Here is a 20,621-nt window from a genome sequence, read left to right on the forward strand (position 1 = left end):
GCTGGATTCTAGTCCGAAGGGAGAATCCGGGTCCCCGCTGGAGTGCCTGAGCAGGAACTGAACAAGCCTAGGAAATGTAGGGTACCTGGCTAGGGCTGTCCAACGGAGGGGGGCAAAGGCAGAGCAGAAAGCGCAGAGCCCAGAGTTGGGCTGACTCTTAGATTGTGTGGGATGAGTTAGAGGAGCCAGCTTTCAGGGGAGAGAGACTTGATACAAATGGGATGGCATTTATATGGGGCACCTTTCAGTTCCAGGCATAGTAAGAAGGAACTTGAATAATTAGCTATTTGCACACAATGAACTTTGGACATTTAAAGAGAGTCCCACTCTGGATGAGCTGGGGACCGTTAAAGTCCCTTCCCATCCCACTCCACTCCTGTGATTCCCTGGCCAGCCTGGGCACCTCACAGCGGTCGATGATGATTGGTGAAAGGTCTGATTGCACTTGATGTCACAGTCCCTTCGCTGCCCTCAACTCCCAGCAGCCCATTTTTTCTGCCTGTCACATTTAAGTCATGTGTGTGGGGTAATGGCGCAGCTGATAATTTGGGATTCTGTCAGTGCGTGTTTCTGAGAGTGAACGGTTCACAGCTGACAACTATCCAACAGCACCAGCTCTCAGGAGATTGATGAGCGGCAGCCATGGGTGTGATGGTGCATGATCTGAAGTTTTCAATCTGAGACCTGTTTAGTAGAAAGATACCATAGAAAAGGCAGAGAATTGCGTGAAGCCAAAAAGTGTGGTCACCTGTCGTACAGCTTCCCAGCAGTGGGACACAGAAAGAGGAGTGGGAAATCAGATCACCCGGCAAAGACAGAATAGAGTGATGTTATATCCCAGTCACTTAATAGAGTCGTGCTCTCTATACTCTTCTAAGTATCTTTTTCAGTCCCAAGCAAATGTGAGGATCAGATTTTGTCTTCTCAAAATGACCTTTCGGGCAATGAGTGATGACCTGTTTAATGATCTAATATTTACAATCCGTGTTTTCCACGGCCTTTTCTTTTTTCCCTTATGGGACTTTTCCAACGTAGAAATGGAGAATAAAAGGACTTAGAGAGCCGCCATCCTGTGAGGCAGCGTCAGTTAGGCACATTTGCCAATCTCCTTACCTCTCCCCGCACATTTTGGTTGGAGCAGAATCCCAGACATCGTATTTCATCCATAACCGTTTCAGTATCTGTAGACTCAGAGGTGATTGCAGTGACAACTTCTAGTATTCTTTCCTCATTCTAGATTGGGATGCTTTTTACTCGCTTTCCGTTATCCTGACCACAAAGGCCATCTTTTCAGATCATGTGTTCCAGTGTGGGTGCCAGCCTCAGGAATTTCCCTATCAAGAGTTTAAATTCTCCCACAAATAATAGCTGCTAACTTTTATTGAAGTCTTCATGGTCAGGCACAGTCCTGGGTCACAAAACCTGTGGGAGTTCTTTTTTATGGACGAGCAAACTGAGGCTTCAGGAAGTTAAACTTGGCAGAGGTCACACCGCTAATACACGGTAGTGGCGCAGTTTCCATAAAGAACTAATAGGACTCCAGTGTGACACTGATGTGGCGATAGGACTGGATGTGCTCGTGTTAGGACTCCCATGTGTTAGGAAAGCATGCAAGCCTCCGTTAGCAGGAGAGGCCGTGCTCTGCATGAATTAGATACAGAGTTGGATGCATAGTCCGAATGCAGTCTGGACAGAAGAGGCTGCTAAAGAGTTTAGATTGAAATTTCTTACTCTCAGAAGAAGTAAAATTAATGCAAAGATAGACTTTAGGCAGTTAGTTTACAGACTTTGAATCCTCTTTAAGAAGGTTACACCATGTTTAAGTAAGTAGAACTGGATAAGAGTAACATGTTACAGACTCTTAGGCGAGCCTGGGCCAGGAACCCGTCTGTATGATGGGCTCCCGCCTCTCAGAGCGAAGGTTCAGCCTTTGCTTTGGATCCAGTGGGCTCAGGGGTGTTGGGCTCTTTCTTTGTGGGCATGACAGTGATTGGGTCTGACACGCTGCTCGTCTTGCAGGACGCCCACGATGGGGAGGTGAACGCTGTGCAGTTCAGCCCGGGGTCCCGGCTCCTCGCCACTGGGGGCATGGATCGCAGGGTGAAGCTCTGGGAAGTGTTCGCAGGTGAGAGCTCATTGGAGTGGACAGAAGGAAGCTGCGTCGTGTAAGGAATCCCACCAGAGCGTCAGTAACCATCGCAGTTAGTTACACTTGACAGCTGAGTGGCTGTTGGCTCTGAATTTCCAAGTAGTGACTAGAAAATGCTGTTAAGTTATGGATATGTTTGTGTTAGTGTTTTTCAAACATACACTAATTGGAACATCTTCAAGATAGTACAGGTTTTAGAAGGAAAATTAAAAATCCAACAGCTGTAGACTCTGATTAAACTATGAACTATGGTTTGTGCATTTACTAATGCCAGTGGCCATAGCCTAACAGAAAACATATTTAACAGCTTATCAGCCAAAGGCCCGAAGGTCAAGACTGAGTCTTTGGTTAGACATTGTTTCAGAAATGACCTCAGAGCACTCAGAAATGGGATGGCATTGAAACCAGAAATGGGAGTTAGGAAATCATCTCTTAGAATTCTGAAGCTGGGGCATAGACCAATTTTAACATTTGGAGATTCAGTGAAATATATACATACTTTTCATAAAGCAAAGTCAAAGATTAGGCTGTAGGTTTTTAGAGGAACCACTTTGTCAAGTTTCCATAGTTACAGCACGTACACGTTCTCTGTCCAGCAATAAATAGTTTCCTCTGATCCTCACAGGATCCTGTGCAGTTAGAAGGGTGGGTATTGCCTGCATTTGAAAACTTGAGACACTACTGGATTTGCATGGTTGGTTCACACAGAGAGTAGATGGGTGACTTCCATTGGAAGGGAGCGGTGGGGTCTGGCTGCACGTGCTTTGCTCCTGGCACTGCAGCCTCTCTAAGCTGGAGAGCCACTGAAGAGGCCTCCGGTTACTGCTTACTGCTTTGGGTGTGTTTAGGCCAAGAACGATGTGTTGATCCCTTTTGTTAGAGCAGATGATAGTACAGCACCGCACTTGTCTGCGGGCCTTTGAGTTTCAGGAAGGTGACTCAGCAGTAGTTAAGTCCCTGGCAATTACAGCTAGTCGAGGCCCTTTAGAATCTGTGTTCTTTTACCCAGAAACACCTTAGGAGTGATACTTGCTGAACTGTTATAAAATAATAATAAAACGATAGCATAAGAATAGCAATTCTGTGAGATTCGGTTCTTAAATCTAAGCAGATAAGCTTTGGGACAAAAAGAAATAACACTAGAAATATTTTTGGTTTACTCCTTGGTCAGTAAAAGCACTTGTAAATAATTGGAGACGCCAACTTTTAGTAACAGTGTTACCTTTATATCAGTTATATCCTAATTATAGGGCCTGTCTTCCACAAACAGCTTATTAAGTCCATAGTTTTGTTCACTTTAGCTAATATTTGCTGAATCTTGGAAGAGACCAAGTCCAAGAGTCCATTTATGAAATAGTTCAGGGTGTCCTGTTTTCTTTTTACCCTTTTAGAAGATCAGAAGAATGGCACTTTGCACCCAGTAGGCACACCTGTCCCTGCTCAGTCTATCAAAAGCAGAGGCTCAGTTGGGTATTACTTATAGAAATGTAGTTGACGTAGCTTCCCCGGTGCCTTCTAGATAAAAGAACTTGAACAAGGTGTTTGGGCTATTGTCTGGAATAACATTTTATTGATCATTTCTTATATTTGTCCAAACAGACCAGTATTTTGGGCAGAAGCCAAAGTGATATTTCTTAGAATTTGTAGTAATATTTTTGTCTTTACAGGTTTAATTTAAATAAAGACCTTAATTAGTGGATGTCAGCCTTTTTTGACTCCTGAAAATCTAATGAAAGCTAGGATCCAGAAGGAGGCATTTAATATGCTGTATTTTGCAAATAAATTCAGAGGCAGCATTCATCAGCCAGGTTAATTAATAATCCTGGCCCTAAATGTATTTGACAGCTCTGAACCAGTATTCGTATCATCATTATTACTAATTAGATGTACTGAGTGAGAGATAAAGGCTATTCATTGAAATCTTTCCTATTCTGTGCTCCCCTTTTATGAATTTGATTAGAGTGGTTCTGTAGTTGTTTTCCTAGCATTTCTATATAGGTCATCCTTAAGCTACTCTTTAAAAAGGGAACTGAATCTCATTATCATGGAGACTTACACTCTTCTAAGCTTGGGCCTGCATCACTGAAATTTCCATGTGGGGGGCCAGTGCTGTCTGAGAGCAGGGCCCAGTAGCCTGTGGCTGGATAGAGGGAGGGAGCACAGGCGCAGGCAGTTGGATTGCCAGAATCTCAGGGTTCATGGACATAGAGTTAGTGTAAGGACAAATTCCAGAAACTCCAAACTAGCGTCACTGGCATTCGAATGACTAGCCAGTTACACATAAAATTTTTCTTTGCAGACCATAATGAAAATTATCCCACCTGGATTCTGAAAATTTGATTGTTTAGTTCTACAAAAATGTTTGTTGACACAAGTACCGATCAGACCCAAAGATGTATTTATGTAAACTAGAAAATTTTACTGAGAAAAAGTAGAACTAAATTAAACATGGTCTCTAAGTCAGTTGACATGTTTTTTAAATTCCTGCACTTACCTCTCTGTAAAGGGAATGGATGACACTAAATTTCTTTAAAATAACAGCTTAACACACAGGCAAGATGCTAGGTTCTGTGTCCGCTTATACATTCATCACTCTTAGAAACTGACTAACAGTATGAGGTATGATCACAAAATACGGTGAATGTTTACATTTTTTAAAAATTACAGTAACAGACACTTTGCCATTAATCCTCCCTCAAAATACTCCCCCTCATTTCAAATACGCTTATTCCATCGTTCTTGCTGCTTTCTGAAGCAGTTCTGGAAGTCCTCTTTCGTGAGTGTCTTTAGTTGTGCTGTCATGGCTGCCTCAATGTCCTGAATCATTTTGACTTTGGGGAAGAGCCAGAAGTCACACGGTGCCAAATCCAGTGAATAAGGTGGATGAGGACACACCGTAAAGTTTTCATTTGACAGAAATTGCCATATACCAGAAGCGATGTGTGAGTGTGACACGGAGCATTGTCATGATGGAGGATGATTTATGACACACTTGAAAACAAACCTTCTCTCAACCGTAGCTCACACCCGACTGCACCAAACAAGTGGAAACTTGTCACACACTGTTACTAAGGTTTAATGCGCTGCTTCCCATATTGAAGATCCCTGCCTTTCTGTTGGATGGCACTCGGCAGCAGCATTCACCATATTTTGTGATCACAATGGAAGGGAAAGGCTCCGTATCACACATCACTTCTGGTACAGCAATATCTGTCAAATAAAAACATTACGGTGTGTCCTCTTCCCCATTATTCACGGGATCTGACACCATGCGACTTCTGGCTCTTCCCAAAGTCAAAATGATTCAGGACATAGAGGCAGTCACGACAGTGAACTAAAAATACTCACGAAAGAGGACTTCCAGAACTGCTTCAGAAAGTGGCAAGAGCGATGGGATAAGTATGTTCAAAGCGAGGGGGAGTATCTTGAGGCTAATTAATGGCAATGGGTCTTCTGTAATAAAATTTTTTTATTTAAACATTCACTATTTTTTTAATCACATGCCGTCTCACATTTTGTTTGTTCCACTAGTTGATTCTGTGATGATGCAGGAACGCTCCTGTTTTGACAATGTAATTGGCTTCTGTTGTGTTTCAGGTGCCCCATTTTAACTTATGTTTTGGCTTTACCTTCCTGTCTTTCCTGAATTTTTCTTTTTATCCAGACAAATGTGAGTTCAAGGGTGCCCTCTCCGGCAGTAACGCAGGAATTACAAGCATTGAATTTGACAGTGCTGTAAGTATCTAATACCCAGGGAAATAGGGGGATTTTGAGGTGTTTAGAAACAATTTAAGACATCTGGTTCTTGAAATTTAAAAAGAATTTATCTGGTTTCTCTGCTATTCTCTATCTTAAGTAAAATCAATGTTAGAAAAGGATGCAGGTAGGTTACAAATGCACTGATCGTGACCGAGTTAAAGACTGACAGCTGGGCCATGTCTCTGCAGACTTGATAAGGGCCCCGGTTTGGGCTGAGGTGACGCAGCAGAGATGAGTGGGTCCCCGAGAGGGTAGTTGGGAGATGAGGCGAGGGAGAGTCGGCTCCTCTGGGCTCTGGCTTGGGCGGTGTGTAGAGAATTAGTATGTGGTGTTACTGAAGGCGGGCAGCAGGGGAAGCGAGTGTGGGAGGAGGGTTCCATTTTGAGCTGGAGGGCCTGCAGCGTTCTAAGGAGAAATGTCTGAACTGAATGGGATATGTGAGTTGACAGAACACGGGTGATAACGGTATTCGGTCAAGTGTGTAGTTTTAGACATCGAGACCTTGGACATTATTGGGGAGTTTGTAGTGTGTGAACTGGTTTCCTCTATTATGGCTGAAATTTGTTTATCCCCCCTTTATTCCTATAGGGATCTTACCTCTTAGCAGCTTCAAATGATTTTGCAAGCCGAATCTGGACAGTGGATGATTATCGGTTACGGGTAAGACCCAGTTAACAAAATTAGTATAATCACCAAACTTCATATAGTTGTCAGGGCACAAAATGTAGGCAATGGCGGGTCAGTTTATTTAGGAAAATTGTGTGTGTGTTCCTGAAATCATACTTGATTTCCTTGCCCTTTCCTTTCGGCCTTGGGAAAATTTGTGTTTCCACTTTATACTCATTTTGTCCAAGATTCAATTTCAAAATATTTGCAATAGGAAGCCTTCATATTTCCATGAAAGACTTGAGATACTCCTGTTGATAAGAACTAGATACTTTCAGTAGACACCAGTTTTAGCTTAACTTCAGCAATCTTAGTGCCATGATATAAATTGTGTTCATTTTGGGCTCCAAGACTTGATAATTACCTCACGGAGTATAGCTGGAAAGTACGTACTTACCGATGTGCTTATGATAGAGATAAAACAACTAAAGCTAGGAGTCAGGTGTAAGGGAAGGGAGAGTCATGCGATCACCTGTGGAGCAACTCGGCATCTGAACACAAACTTGCCGAGAAGTCTCTTGGATTCTAAGACAGAGACCAAAACTTCAGGGTTATATCACCTTTGTTCTAAAGAAAAACATACAGCTTAATTTGGAGACAGGTTTTCCTCCTTAAGCTTGAAGAAGTCTTTCCATGAGCTCATTAAATAAAGGCTACTGAAAGATAAGGTGGAGGATGAACTTGACATTAATAGGCATTTTACCAAAAAACTTTGACACCAGCTCTTGTATGTCAACCCACGGGAAACGGCATAATATTAAGTGGAGTTCTTACAGAGAGAGCTTCGGGGAGTGGGAGCTATACTGCAGTAGTCCCCGGGTGGTTTGCGGTGGTTGGACCGACGACGCAGCAATGTGGCCACACGCTTAGCTCATCACGTAGGCCTTCCGTTCTCTTGAGCTCTGTGGCAAATGACCAGCATTAGACGCTATTGTGTTTCCCGGAAAATAAGACCTAGCTGGACAATCAGCTCTAATGCGTCTTTTGGAGCAAACATTAATACAAGACCCGGTCTTATAAGACCGGGTGTTATGTAATATAATACAATAATAATATAATATAATATAATGTGATACTTAGTTTTATTTTACTATAAGACCGGGTATGATATATGACATGATATGCTATAATATAATATAACATAATATAATATAAATATAAGGCTGGGTCTTATATTCATTTTTGCTCCAAAAGACACATTAGAACTGATTGTCTGGCTAGGTCTTATTTTCAAGGAAATACTGTAGTTGGACTGAAAGGGAGGGTGGTCGTTCTTTATTCTGGGTTGAAAGAAGATCCAGGGCTTTGCATACAAAATGTGAGATGACAAAGGTGACGTTCTCTTGTGACAGCTGCAGAGCCTGCCTGTGTTCTGTCTGCCTGAAGGAGCGGGGAGGTGGACTGCCGGATGCCCACGGGCGTCGCTGGTCTCTTTCCTCAGGAAACAGTTCACAGCTGTTCAAATGCTTGAGCAAGTTTATAGTCCTGTGTCCTGCGCCCTAAACGTGGAAAAGGTGGCCTAGCCTGTTGTCATGGCAGCCATGGAGTTCATCCTGTGGTGTGCCGTATTCTGTAACCATCTGACTTTACTGTACTTTTAGGATGGAGTTGAACACTTGTGCAACTGTTAATTTCCCTCGAGGAAAAGGGACTTTTCTTGAGCGGCTTCTATGCGTTAGACCCATTTCTGAGGTATGTTATGTACATACTGCTTTCAGTCCTCGGGGAACCAGGTGAGGTAGGTAGATGAGGGAACTGAGGCTCAGAAAAGGCCCCACGCCAAACCCCCATTGCCTGAGGTCACGCAGTTAACAAAAAGATGACACTTGGAATTGAGGTCTGTGCCCTTCCTTGTGTTGGATTGGCCTGGATTATTCCAGACTGAGGAGAGCAAAACTGTTTCATAGTGGAGAGGGACTTACAACCTTCCTCACGTGTTAGGCCCTTGGAGGAGAAAAGCAAGCCATTGAGGAGTCAACCAGTGCAGGCTGATATTTTTTCATTGGTAGAAGAGTTCTGTACAGGTGGGCATCAGCCTTTGGGACAGACATAACAAGGGGACCTGGGCGGATAGATCTGGAAGACAGAAGTCATACTGTGGGGAAACTTTTCAAGTGAGCTCGTTTGCACAGGTGGGCTGAGTTTCCCTGGTGAGGGTGCTGTCACGGTGCTCGAGCAGTGGGGCTCCTTTGCTTGACTAGCTGGACTAGGTGTGAACCCCTCTGCTGCCCCGAGGTGAACGTGTGAGGAGATCAGGAGGCCTTTTTAAAACAGCTCCGTCTCCAGAGAACCCGCAAGAAACTTGCCAGGGCCTGGGATGTCGGTGGGGTGGTGGCTTCCACTTAGACCCTAGTTGACAGTGGCCGTTGGAGGACTTGAATGGACATCCATGTTCTGAAACTCAGGTTCCAAGCCCTGGTCAGTATCTGTAGCTAAGATGAGGGAATGGTGTTGGGAGAGGTGGGCAGCACAGAGCGGCCGGAGGAGCGCTTGCTTTAAAATCCTTTTAGTGAAGGTATCCTAGAAACAGCCTGCCATTGACAGCGGCCCATGACAGGAGTCCTTGCATTACCAGGTGTTCTCGACCTCTTAAAAGTCTAAAAGGTCAGCGCAGAATGGCCTGGCTGCTCTCTGAGATGAGACTGGAGGAAGTAGGCTGAAGAACCCACCCTGCTTGCTTCTCTAACAGTGACGTAGAGAAGTGGCCACAGGGGCGACTGGCTTTCAGGAACTTCCTCTTCCAGTTCTGCATTTTTCTGCAGTCAGTTTTGTCTTGGGTTGGTGTTAACGGTAGCTGCCTGCATGGTGGGAGGCCCTCGGGGTCTGCCCTGTGACACGGGAGCCTGTGCAGAGCCCTAGAGAAGAACGCTGAGCCTCCTCCCCTTTTGGAGGCTCTGGCTGCTGTGACATCTGAATCCACTGCCTCGTCTCTTGTGAGTTGCAGTTTAAAAGAGGAAGATAAAACCTAACAGTGTGTTAGAATTAAATATTAAAGATCAGTATCAAAAACAGTGAATGGGAAAAATAATCTTAAATCTGATCCACTTAATGTAAGGACTTTTTAAATGATAAAAGCGATTCAGTGCTTGTAGGAGGCTTAGTTCCGCCAGGGAGGGCGTGGAGAAGGGCCTAGTTGGCCTCAGGCAGGTCCAGCTGGTTTCCACCAAGAACACCATGAGCAGAAGTCCGTACTTTTAAAAGAGTAAGCTAATAGTACTTAGTGAAAAGCTGAGAAATGAAAGCATCCCTTTCCTTGATTCCATTAGTCCAATAGTTTCATTCCAGGAAATAAGTCAAGAGGAAGCTATATGCTCATAGGTCCTCATTACACCATCATTTGTGATCACGAAATGTAAGGTGCCCTAAGTGTCTGTCCGCTGGCCACGGAAATTTCAATTAAATTGTGATCTCACCCCTTGAAGATTATTTCGCTATTAAAGATTAAGGGAGACTCTTAAGAGTGGGGGCGCAAAAAGGAAGAGAATTAATGCTATCAACTGTGGGCCTTGTTTGGTCCCTACTAATAAACCAGCATGAAGAAGAGATTAGTCTCTCAGAGATGTTAGAGACCCAAATCAGTGCGACCACCCCCCAGGCCCGTGCACTTTCAGCCATCACATGAAACGTGCTTGGACTATAATGTTAGAAGAGCAGTAGCTACCTTTTTAGCAATATTTTCACATGAAATATATGAAAATATGAACGTAGGCATTTGGAGTCCGTAAAAATGAGTGCGTTCACATAGCCCATTTCTGAGCAACGTCTTTGCCTCCCTGTGTTTGTGAAATGTGATTTTACTTTCGCAGTAAAGAAAACAGTGCATGTACACAGAATTTTCCTTTTTTGATGAAGTAGTTCTTTAATAAGAACTTAATTTACAGAGTGGCAGAAGGACCTACCGAGATTTCCTGTCTCCCCGTGGTTTGTAGGCTGGATGGGTTACACTGAGTGGAGTCTTTATTCATAAGGCTTTGTTCCTGGAGCTGTCGTGCTTTTACCAGCAGGACCAGTGGGGGCTTTCATAGGCTGCAGCACACCTGCCCCGGCAGGCAGCACGTGTACCACGCAGTCTTGGTGTCAGAGAGGTTTTAATGTGGGACGGATGAGTTTTAGAATCCGTGCAAACTCCTCCTTAGAAAGGGAGAAGCACGTGTGACCGTAAGTTTTCTGTTCTGTCCCGAAGTGCAGTTGCTGCTCTGAGCATAGAGGACAGAGTGGATTCTAAAACGTTAACACTAAAGACGTGACGCTAAACTCTGAGATCTCGTCTTTGGGAATGGGGTTGGAACCCATGAGTTAGCAGGTAGTAGGTATCCTAGGGTCTTTTAAAAGGCGTTTTTTATTAGAAAGAAAACATCAGTGATTACCTTCTGAGCCCGGGAGGCGTCGCACGTATACAAGAGGTCAATGATGAATAGTAAAAGGGCTGACTCCCCAGGTCCGCCTCCAGCACCCTGACCAATCCCAGCCGCCTCACTGCCATCAGGCTCCAGTGGTGCTGTGATGGGCAAAAGGGCGGCTGACACTCGGTGATGCCCAGGTCTGTGTTCCTTGGCGAGCCCAGGGAGGACGTGCAGTTGGCATCCTACAGCCAGTCGTGAAGGGATTTGCTGGGAGTGCTGGAATCTGGGGTTATGATCTGGCTTTCAAGCTGAGACCTCTGACGGAAAACCCCCAGGGGGTTTAATTGTGTAAAGGGACCTGATGTTTTCTTTTCTGTAAATGATGCCTGCAGCGAACGAAAGTGTCTCTTCTGACTTTAAATAGGGGACTGATTTTCAGAGGCACTGGGTAAGACCCAGGCTTTAAAATTTTTGTAATTGGATAAAATCAAGACTTACGAAAAAGGTGTAAGAACAGTACAAGAAGGTGTCTGCAATGGAGCCCATTTCAAAAAGGTCCTCTGACTGTCCCTCCCTTTTTTGAGCAGAGGGGCACTTGAAGTTTGCACTGGCGAAGTTGGGTTGTGGTTTTTCAGTGTTGTTCGCAGTGGGAGCTGCGTCCTCTTCCTCTTTATACGTCCGCTCCGGCGACACCCAGAGCTTGGCTTTCCGGCTGTGAGGAGAAGCGCGTTCCCTGGCACTGGGACTGCCGCTGGCTCTCCCAGCACGGTGCCCAGGCTGACTGGCTGTGCTTTCTCTCCTAGCACACTCTCACGGGACATAGCGGCAAAGTGCTATCCGCCAAGTTCCTGCTGGACAACGCGAGGATCGTTTCCGGAAGTCACGACCGGACCCTCAAACTCTGGGATCTGCGCAGCAAAGTCTGTGAGGAAATTCAGTCTCTCTGTGTCTATATGTGCCATGGGACGCTAACTGCAGAGGTGTTCGGGGCCTGTCAGAGCCTGCGTTTAGTGCCATACAGTTTGGATTTCAAGTCCGGTTTCAGATTCAGAGTGGCACTGAAGTGGTGGCAGTTTTTTGTGCTTGAGGCTTCATTTAAATGGGTAGTTCTGATTACTCAGCGTCAGAGGGCAGTGGTGTGTGGGCAGCCATGGAGGGGCCCCTGCTTGATGACTAATGTTCGGTTTTCTTTCAGGCATAAAGACAGTGTTTGCAGGATCCAGCTGCAATGATATTGTCTGCACAGAGCAGTGTGTAATGAGTGGACATTTCGACAAGAAAATTCGTTTCTGGGACATCCGGTATAATACCCAAGAGCTTGGTGGGAGGCAGATGAGAGGGTCTGTACGTGGCAGAACTGTGATGACGTGTCCGTGGGTTGTGTTTTTAAATTCCCTAGAAATGGTGAGCTCCAGTGCACATTTATTTGAAGTTGGATTTTCTTTACCATGAAGTAGACAGTTGCGTTCAGCAGTCACGTACGAGCATGCGTGCACTGTGTACTTATGAGGTGCTCTGCTAGCTGCTGGATAAGCCTAGGTGTGCAGCGAGCTAGGTAGGTAGTTCCAGTGTGATCGGTAGGACAGACACAGGCCTGCGCAGTGCGCTGAAGTGAGCCAGGCACCTTGGTTCCAGGACGGAAGAGAAGGCCTCGAGGCTCGTCTCGTGAGGTGAGGAGGCCTCACAGTGCAGAAAAGCACTGGCAGCCGGGCAGCCTGCTGGGGCTGAAACAGGGCGAGTCGGGGTGGGGCGTGGGAGGAGACTGACAGGTGGGTTGGCGTCAGATTGCCTCAGGCTTTGTGCCATTTGAACGTGACTTGGTCTTAGAAGCTGTTGGCTGTTTGGCTTCAAGAGAGTCCAGCGTGTTACGTTGTTGGCAGTTTCAGAGGGTGTATTGGGGCGCAGGGAATCAGTAAAGAGTGAGGAGGATCTGAACTCAAAGCAGGAGAGGGAGGTGTGGAGGGAGGGAACAGTTTGAGGGAGAACTCGGACAGGACTTATTGACAGGTTGGATGTAGAGGCTGAGGAAGGGGAGAATTAAAGTAAGACGAAGAATAAATGACAGATTTAGGAAGAGGGTCCAGAGAATGAGTTCAGCTAAGGACATTAGTTTGTGGTTTCTAATAGACATTTGGAGAAATGGGAGCAGAATATTTGAGAGCGGTCGGAAGTCCTCAAGGAGGACTTTGAAGGTGTGAGAACGGATTACTCAAAGACAGCATATAAAGCTGGACGAGGGCTGCATCTAGGGAGCTGCCTCAGGAGGCATGGCCAGAAGTGGCCGGAACGCTGGAGAGTCCTGTTGTTGGGCCAAGGTTGAGGGGAGAAAAGGGGCCAATGGCAGGAGTTCACTAGGATGCGGCTGCTTTGTTAGGAGGTACCGTGTTTCCATGAAAATACAACTGGGTCTTATATTAACTTTTGCTCCAGAAGATGCATTAGGAAAAATCATGCTAGGGCTTCTTTGCTGGTTAGGTCTTATATTCGGGGAAACACGATAGCTAGTGATCTGATTGGATGGGGGGCAGCTGGGACAGCGTGGTGAGTGAACAGCCTGTGGTTCCAGGTGATGCTTAGAAAGGCCTGGTGTGAAGCCTCTGGCTCCTAGCCATTACCTTCGGTTAGCTTTTTTAAAACTGAAATTTGAACCTGAAGCATAGAATTTCAAGAGTTAAGCTGGATGTTCGAGGTTTCCTGGTCCACCCCCTAATTTGACAGGTGAAGTCCCTGAGTCCCAAGGCAGTGGAGTGGCTTGCCTCCCACCACGTATTTAAAAATGCTAAGATAGGGGCGCCTGGTTAGCTCAGTTGGTTAGAGTGTGTTGCTCGTAACACCAGGGTTGCCGGTTTGATCCCTAAATGGGTCAGTGTGAGCTGCACCCTCCACAACTAGATTGAAACAACTACTTGACTTGGAGCTGATGGGTCCTGGAAGAACACACTTAAAATAAATTTAAAAAACACTAAGATAAACTCTTAGGGATGGTGAGGCAGGAAATCATTTCCTTGTAATCTTACAACAAAATGACTATAGAAGGGTCCGCGCCTCCTTTGGCTGTAACCCCAACAGATCGCTGTTCACGGACCTGGGTGTGGACTGGGGCCCAGAAAGAACTGGGAGGCTAAACGGAAGAAGAGGGACTTGCAAAGTGTGGTGACTCTGCCCTGGAGTCCCGTGTGACATCTAGCGTCACCAAGGGAGTTGGAGGGCCCCTGAGCTGGACTGTGTGTGGAGGAACCACACATTTGTCCATATAAGGCAGCCCAGTCCCACCGCAGCAAGTTCACATGTCTTTGGATAAGTTGAAATGATGTAATTGGCATAATATAACACTAATTGGGTAGTAGCCCTGGTTAGCACATGCTGAGCAGAGTCACTGATTGGCAGTTACTGCATTACTCCAGAAATGGGCAAGGAAATTAATGCTTACCAAATTTGGAGTTCTAGTACTCTAAACTATTACCATAGAGTCCATTGATGGAAAGAATTAAAAAAGCAATCACTGAGGTTACTTTTATAAGGTTGGGGACACGTTCACTGCCTTTGGAGAGTGCTGCATTCTAGTTGAATTGCTTTCCCACCCCCTTCTCCATGCACGACATCCTGGTTAAAACGGGGAGTTCTGCCGTTTCTCTGTTACATTTTCTCAGACGTTCCATTTGGTTTGCAGGTCAGAAACTATCGTCCAAGAGATGGAGCTGTTGGGAAGAATCACTGCCCTGGACTTAAACCCAGAAAGAACTGAACTCCTAAGCTGCTCCCGTGACGACCTGCTGAAAATTATTGATCTCCGAATCAATGCTATCAGACAGACGTTTAGGTAACTGAAGACACGCTGGTTTGGGTTTCATTTGAGTTGCTGGTTTTCTGAGGATTGCATGAAGATCAGAGGCCCCCAGCCTGCTCTCAGCTCCTCAGTGCCCTGAACTCTCGGGGTGACCGTGCCCTGTTGTTTGTTTCAGCGCGCCTGGGTTCAAGTGCGGCTCTGACTGGACAAGAGTTGTGTTCAGGTGAGTGGTGATGCCCCCGCTGCCCCGTCTTACCCCCAGTGTGGTCCATCTCAACGGTTAGGACACGGGCATTTTCCCATTGGGATGACGGCCAGGTTTATACAGGTCTCCACCTGAGTGTCCAGGAGTGAGCCTGTCAGTCCAGTACTGGAGGTCCCTGTCACAGGAGGTCCTTCCTTCCTAGTGTTCCTTTGTGATTACAAGAAGAGAAGTGTGTTGTACTGAAATACAGAGGTTGGCTAGTCTATTTGTTCTGGGCATAGCAGCTTCCCCCGTCTTTCCTGCGTTCGCACAGAACTACTTGAGAGTCGCCAAGGAAGGTGACTGTCGCACCCTGGACAGAGCTGGGTGGGCTCTCGGGAGAAGGGCAGTTTCCCTTTCCTGGTTCTCCGTGTTTCTGCGCGTGGTGCTTCTCCCACGTGCACTGCCGTGGTCAGTTCCCGTATTGTAGAGAAGCTCACAGAAACTCCACAGCTGACACTTCCTTCTTTCCTGCTGTCACTGAACCATATAACCAGGCAGTCCTTCAGCTGAAAGACACCCTTTGCCATTTGAGGGTTGACTTGATCACCCTGTGTGCTGTTTATGAGTCTGAGAGACAGGGACTTGTGGACCCAAGAAGTAACATGGCACCATTCTGCAGTGGGCGGGCGAGGCCAAGAGGACAGGGTGAAGCAGCTTGGGTCGGAACAGTGAGTGGCGCCTTCTGATTCCTGGGTCCAGGAACGGTCATGTGTTTGACTCAAATGAGAAGTGAACATGACTTGGGAAGAGGCAGGGATGCGGAATTGGGATGGGCTCTGACGCCTTGTCTTCTGTGTTCCCCAGCCCCGACGGCAGCTATGTGGCAGCAGGCTCGGCCGAGGGCTCGCTCTACATCTGGAGCGTGCTCTCGGGGAAAGTGGAGAAGGTCCTTTCAAAGCACCACAGGTAAGATGAAGTCTGCGAGCCCCTCAGGTGGTGCGCGGGTCCTGTGACTCCCTCCGGGGTCATGACCTCTTCAGGCGTGGACCTGAGTCGGCTCCACGAGGGCAGTGTCCACTCACGTGCTCTGCTGTGAGCTAGGTCAGAGGAGAGAAGCCGGGGCCATTCCCACAGTACAACAGCTGAGTGTTCTGCTGGTTTATGTTACGGAATATTCCTGTTCGAGCAATTAGAGCAGTGGCTGCTGGAGGAAAGGTTACAGAAACATTGTCTCTCACCTGCCCCATGGCTCCTTGTTTTCTGAGCTTTGTTCCATCACCCAGGCCCAACTGCTAGTTAGACTGCGGAGCCGGGTTCCTGCAGAACCACCTCTGTCTGGGCCTCGAGCAGTGAGTGGTCCTGTCCGTGGTCCTCAGGAGCTTGTCAGAGGCACGTGTTGTCACTCACTCTTACTCACTCAGCTGTTCTTTAGGGCAAACTCGAGAAGGCCCGAGACCCTTCATCCCGAAAGCACGTCCTAAAATGCAGTGCAGGCTCCTCCTAGTTCCTTTGCTCCGCTGACGTGCCTGCCGGGGGGTGGGAGCAGCACTGGCGAGTAATGCAGGCCTGAGTGGCCAGAGCCTGACTGCAGGGGAGCCTGTGTGAGCTTCACGGGGCTCTCACAGGCCTTCCGCCCTTTTCCTTTGAAGCTCGTCTATCAATGCAGTGGCGTGGTCTCCCTCCGGCTCCCACGTGGTCAGTGTTGATAAAGGAAGCAAAGCTGTGCTGTGGTCAGAGTATTGATGGCGCCTCCCTGGGAGAGCAGACCCGAAGCCGGAGAAGCACTCAGGCCCGCAGCTCTGTCGGCAGGTGGTGTTGGTGTTGGCTGCAGCGTTGACCTCCAGAGGACAGCGCGAGCCCTGTGGCAGTGGCCTTCCTTTGAATGGGATTTCTGAGGATGTGGACCGAGGTCTCTCGTGACCTGGAAGAGTAACACTGAAAAAGATCTGACACTGCGGTCCCTTAGCTGAGGCGCAGCTTCTTGCCTCAGTTCAGGTGGGAAACACTACTGGCTCTGATCTTCCGTACCTAAGCGGGGGGCACAGGCACCACCGCTCTCCTCACTGGACGGTTGTGCCAAAAACACCCCCACCTGGCGGCGGGTTTCTCCCTCTGCGCTTGCTCCCGTCCTTCCCAAGTCAGTTCTGGCCTAATGCATGTCCTGTCACCGCGGGATCATTTTCCCGGTGAACTTGCTTTAATCATTGGATTCACAGAAACCCAAACAGGCTTACCCCATCCTCAGGTGGCCCATGGCGACCACCCTGGTTTCCAAGGAGACCTGGGACTGTGGTCCTCCCTGCTGTTTTGTATCATTACTAGGCTCTTCCTCCCTTCTCATCTGATTACGGTTGGAATTTTCTTAGCTCTCCTAAACTGTCCTTGGAAAGCAACTGTTCTTCAAAGCTTCTGATTCTACATATCTATTTCTTGGTCAAGACATAAATCTCAACTTGGTTAAACAAATATGTTTTTGAAACGAAGTACAAAAACCTTTTTGCAGAGAAGTGGGTGTGCTGCAGGAAAGTAAAGGGTGTGTTCCTGTCTCCCATCTGTCAGTTCCCAGAAAGGGGGCCTTCCACGGTCCTTCCAGGTGTGCCTAGGTGACAGCTGGGAAGAGACTGGAGGGCCGGAATGCGTTACTCCAGCCAGCAGCTCATCCCAGTCCCTTTGCCAGGCCTCCATGCAATACCCCCTCGGTGCTTCCACACAGGAACCCGTTCCAGGAGGCCGGGGAATGTCACCTTTTCAATCTCAGGAGCTGTGATTAGGGCAGGGGAAAGACTGGCCTGTGGCATTTAAAAAAAAAGAAATTTATCTTTCCCATCTTACCTGTGTATAAAATTTTAGTTTCTCGAGTGACTGAAACACTGATGTTTGTATCACTTTTTAATTTGCACTTTACTTGTTTCCTTCCGTACTTGCCCTCTGGACAGCTGTGGATATGAGTGCTGGAGTGGGTAGCGGTGAGGTGTCTGTCCTGTGTTGGGGGTCCTCCTTTCTCTCACCCTGCCCTCATCTCCCCTTTTCCGTTTGCCATTCAGAGAACTCAAGGGGAGTTGAAATTCACAGGCCAGGACATGTCTTATTTATTTAATTGTGTTGCCCAACAGAACTTGATGTAAATAAAAAAGAAATCTGTTATATACTTTTCAAACTCCGTGTCTCTTGGTGGTTCTTTTATTCTCCTTTATCCTCAAGGGGGATAAAAATCAGTTTCTTTCATTTATTTCCCTGGTATTTACTCATTAGTAAATAACAGCTAGTAATTTCCTGCTGTCCTTCCTCGTTCATCACTTAAGCCCAGGGTATCACAGCCTGTCAACGTCAACATTCCATAGTTTCCCATTGTTTGCACATGTTAACCGGAACCAGGAAAGGGTCTCTTCAGAATTTGAGCAGCTGTCATCTGAGAGCCCAGCGCACTGTTAGGCGTGCTGCAGGTACAAGTTCCTGCTCCCTGCATGGGAGACCGTCCATAGCACTGATAATGCTCTATACATGTCGTCTTCTGGCCTCCACTCATCCTCTTTGCAGAACGGCGTGAATTACCTCTCTGAGGAGTGGTTTATTCATGGGAGCTCAGGTATCTAACAGGCAGCCTTGTGCCATTAACAAATTCAGATCTCCCGGAATCCCCCGAAAAACCTGGACCGTCCCCGCACTGTGTTTACAGAGGGGTTGGCCGAACATCTGCTCAGCCCAGCAACTTGAGTCAAGATTCCATTAGGATCTGAAGTCTTGGCAGCAGCCAGCACTTTCTAAACAGCTGAGAGAGCCCTTTGCAAGTCACCTTTAAAGAAGTGAGTGAGTCATTATAAAAGGAGCCCAAAGTAAGCGATGTGTGGTCTCCGTTTTCTTTGAACTTGGAGGGGAGTGAGGCTGCTCTCTGCAGTAGCCTCCGATTATCCCGTTCTCTTTGAACTTGGAGGGGAGCGTGGCTCCTCTGCTTGTAACAACAATGTTTCCATTTGAGATGCATCCACACTGTAAAGCTCTTTGCAGGTCACCTGACTGCCAAGTTAGCTGATGGTGTGGACTCATGCTACAGAGGAGTCTGACTTCATCCAGCTCTGGGTCTTCACCCTCCCTCTGTCAGATCACCTGGGACCCGACCCTAGTGCTGCTGGTTCTGTGGGGTGCGGAGCGGTGGGCATAGAGGTTTTTAATCTCCTGGACAGTTTCTGGGTGACAGCCAGTGTGCGTCCTTGTAAGTGTTGTCAGCTTTGATCCAGACGTTAATATACTTCCGAAGCTGAGAACTTAAAAACATCTTTTTAATGAACTTGTATTTCTCAGGTCATTTCCCAAAACTAATAAATCACATTGGATGTGTTAAAGCACAGACTGCACACAGTAGCCCTTATCCTGTGGCTCGTAAAGCCCCTTGGCGCCTGTGCATTGTGGCACATGGGAAGTTTTATATGGACACAGGTAAATGGAGGATGCTGCTCTCAGCCGGGGGCAGGGGGTGGGGCTGGCAGCGCAAGCCCCAAGGTAGGGTTGGTAGGGGAGTTCCAGACTGCAGAGAGTACCAAGGTGTACAGAGCTACCTGTGTGTCTTCACATTTAGAACATGACCGTGACCTTGGGGAATTGGACATTTTAAAATGTGGACCTGAAGCTCATCACCTGTGTGAGTCACCAGTGAGAAGAGTGATCCTGATAAAGCATCTCATACGAGATTGTTTGCTGGGCTGCAGAAACCAAGCATTTCTGGTTTTATAAGACGCCTTGGACACAGAGAAGGAGTCTGGCTCTCACTCTGTAAGATCTGAATTGTATCCTATTTCGCAACTAGGGCAAGGGTTCAGAGCTAAGCGAGGAGCTGTCTTAGATCCTGACCCCTCCGTAGGCATGGGGGGGCAATGGAGGGGGCAGTGATGGCCACCTCAGATCCGCCTGGCCCCCCAGGCCTGCAGCGTGAGGCTGATGTCAGAGTGCCTCTTGGGGCATTGGGGGGGGGGGGAGAGTCGCTGTGTTAACCCCTTTACTCCCCTGCGTCCTTTCCCTTGTGTCTCCTTCTACAGTGCATCCCAGTCGTGCTGGGAATCCCAAAGTTTCAAGCCAATAAACTGGAAATCTTGAGTAGAGTGAAATATGTCTGTATTGGCATAGATTCTGTAAAAACACATAGGATACGTGGTACGTGCCAGTAAAAGATTAGACTCTGATCCAGGAAATGATTCTTAGCTGCCTCACTCACCTCAGCACCATTTGATCTCGTTCCTCAGGGAGCTTGGGCTTCCGTAGCTTGGCGTCCTGGTTTCCACCTGTGCCTCTGAACCCTTCCCTGTCTTCACTCCAGATGCTTCCGAACGTCCAGGTCCGGCTGGGCCCGGAACCTAAGGGGGCAGAGGAAACACTCGTGTAATGAGCCTCGGCGTACCTACCTGCCACTCAACAATTTGTGAGTGTTTTATAACAAATCAAGTATGTCATTGTCCCCGTAAATCAGCATTCATCCCAAGCTAATAAGGGCTCCATGTCATAGTTACACCTCGTGGAATGGACAGGAGCTCAGTGCCGTTCACCATCCAGTTTATAGTCTCATTTTCCCGATTGTCTCGCCGATGTGTTTGTATGACTGACTGGTTTGAGTTGGGGTCCAGTTAGCTCCCGCCGCTCACCAAACAGCATTCAAGTGTAATGGCTTAAAACAACCTTCCTTACAATTCTGTTCGTGGGCTGGGCTGAGTGGCGGAGGCCGGCCTCCCTCACATCTGTGGA

The 20,621-nt window shown here is 47.3% G+C and overlaps 1 protein-coding gene and 2 non-coding genes across 5 annotated transcripts in view; all 3 read left to right on the forward strand.

Annotated features, from left to right (window-relative positions):
- Positions 1-18,048, forward strand: part of ATG16L1 (autophagy related 16 like 1) — a 37,521-nt gene extending 19,473 nt beyond the window's left edge. For all 3 annotated transcript variants that reach the window (XM_019739763.2, XM_019739764.2, XM_019739765.2), the window contains 9 exons: positions 2,020-2,125; positions 5,814-5,884; positions 6,497-6,568; positions 11,721-11,841; positions 12,113-12,218; positions 14,588-14,737; positions 14,880-14,927; positions 15,756-15,857; positions 16,541-18,048. In XM_019739763.2, the coding sequence (XP_019595322.1) occupies positions 2,020-2,125; positions 5,814-5,884; positions 6,497-6,568; positions 11,721-11,841; positions 12,113-12,218; positions 14,588-14,737; positions 14,880-14,927; positions 15,756-15,857; positions 16,541-16,634 (870 nt within the window). In that variant the 3' untranslated portion in view covers positions 16,635-18,048. The remainder of the gene's footprint in view (positions 1-2,019; positions 2,126-5,813; positions 5,885-6,496; positions 6,569-11,720; positions 11,842-12,112; positions 12,219-14,587; positions 14,738-14,879; positions 14,928-15,755; positions 15,858-16,540) is intronic.
- Positions 412-685, forward strand: LOC141568099 (small Cajal body-specific RNA 6). Its single transcript, XR_012491110.1, has one exon.
- LOC141568098 (small Cajal body-specific RNA 6) lies at positions 10,977-11,233 on the forward strand. The gene has a single exon (XR_012491109.1).
- Positions 18,049-20,621: the final 2,573 nt, after the last annotated feature.

This window comes from Rhinolophus sinicus, linkage group LG01 (assembly GCF_036562045.2).
Source record: "Rhinolophus sinicus isolate RSC01 linkage group LG01, ASM3656204v1, whole genome shotgun sequence".
Taxonomy (NCBI): Eukaryota; Metazoa; Chordata; class Mammalia; order Chiroptera; family Rhinolophidae; genus Rhinolophus; species Rhinolophus sinicus.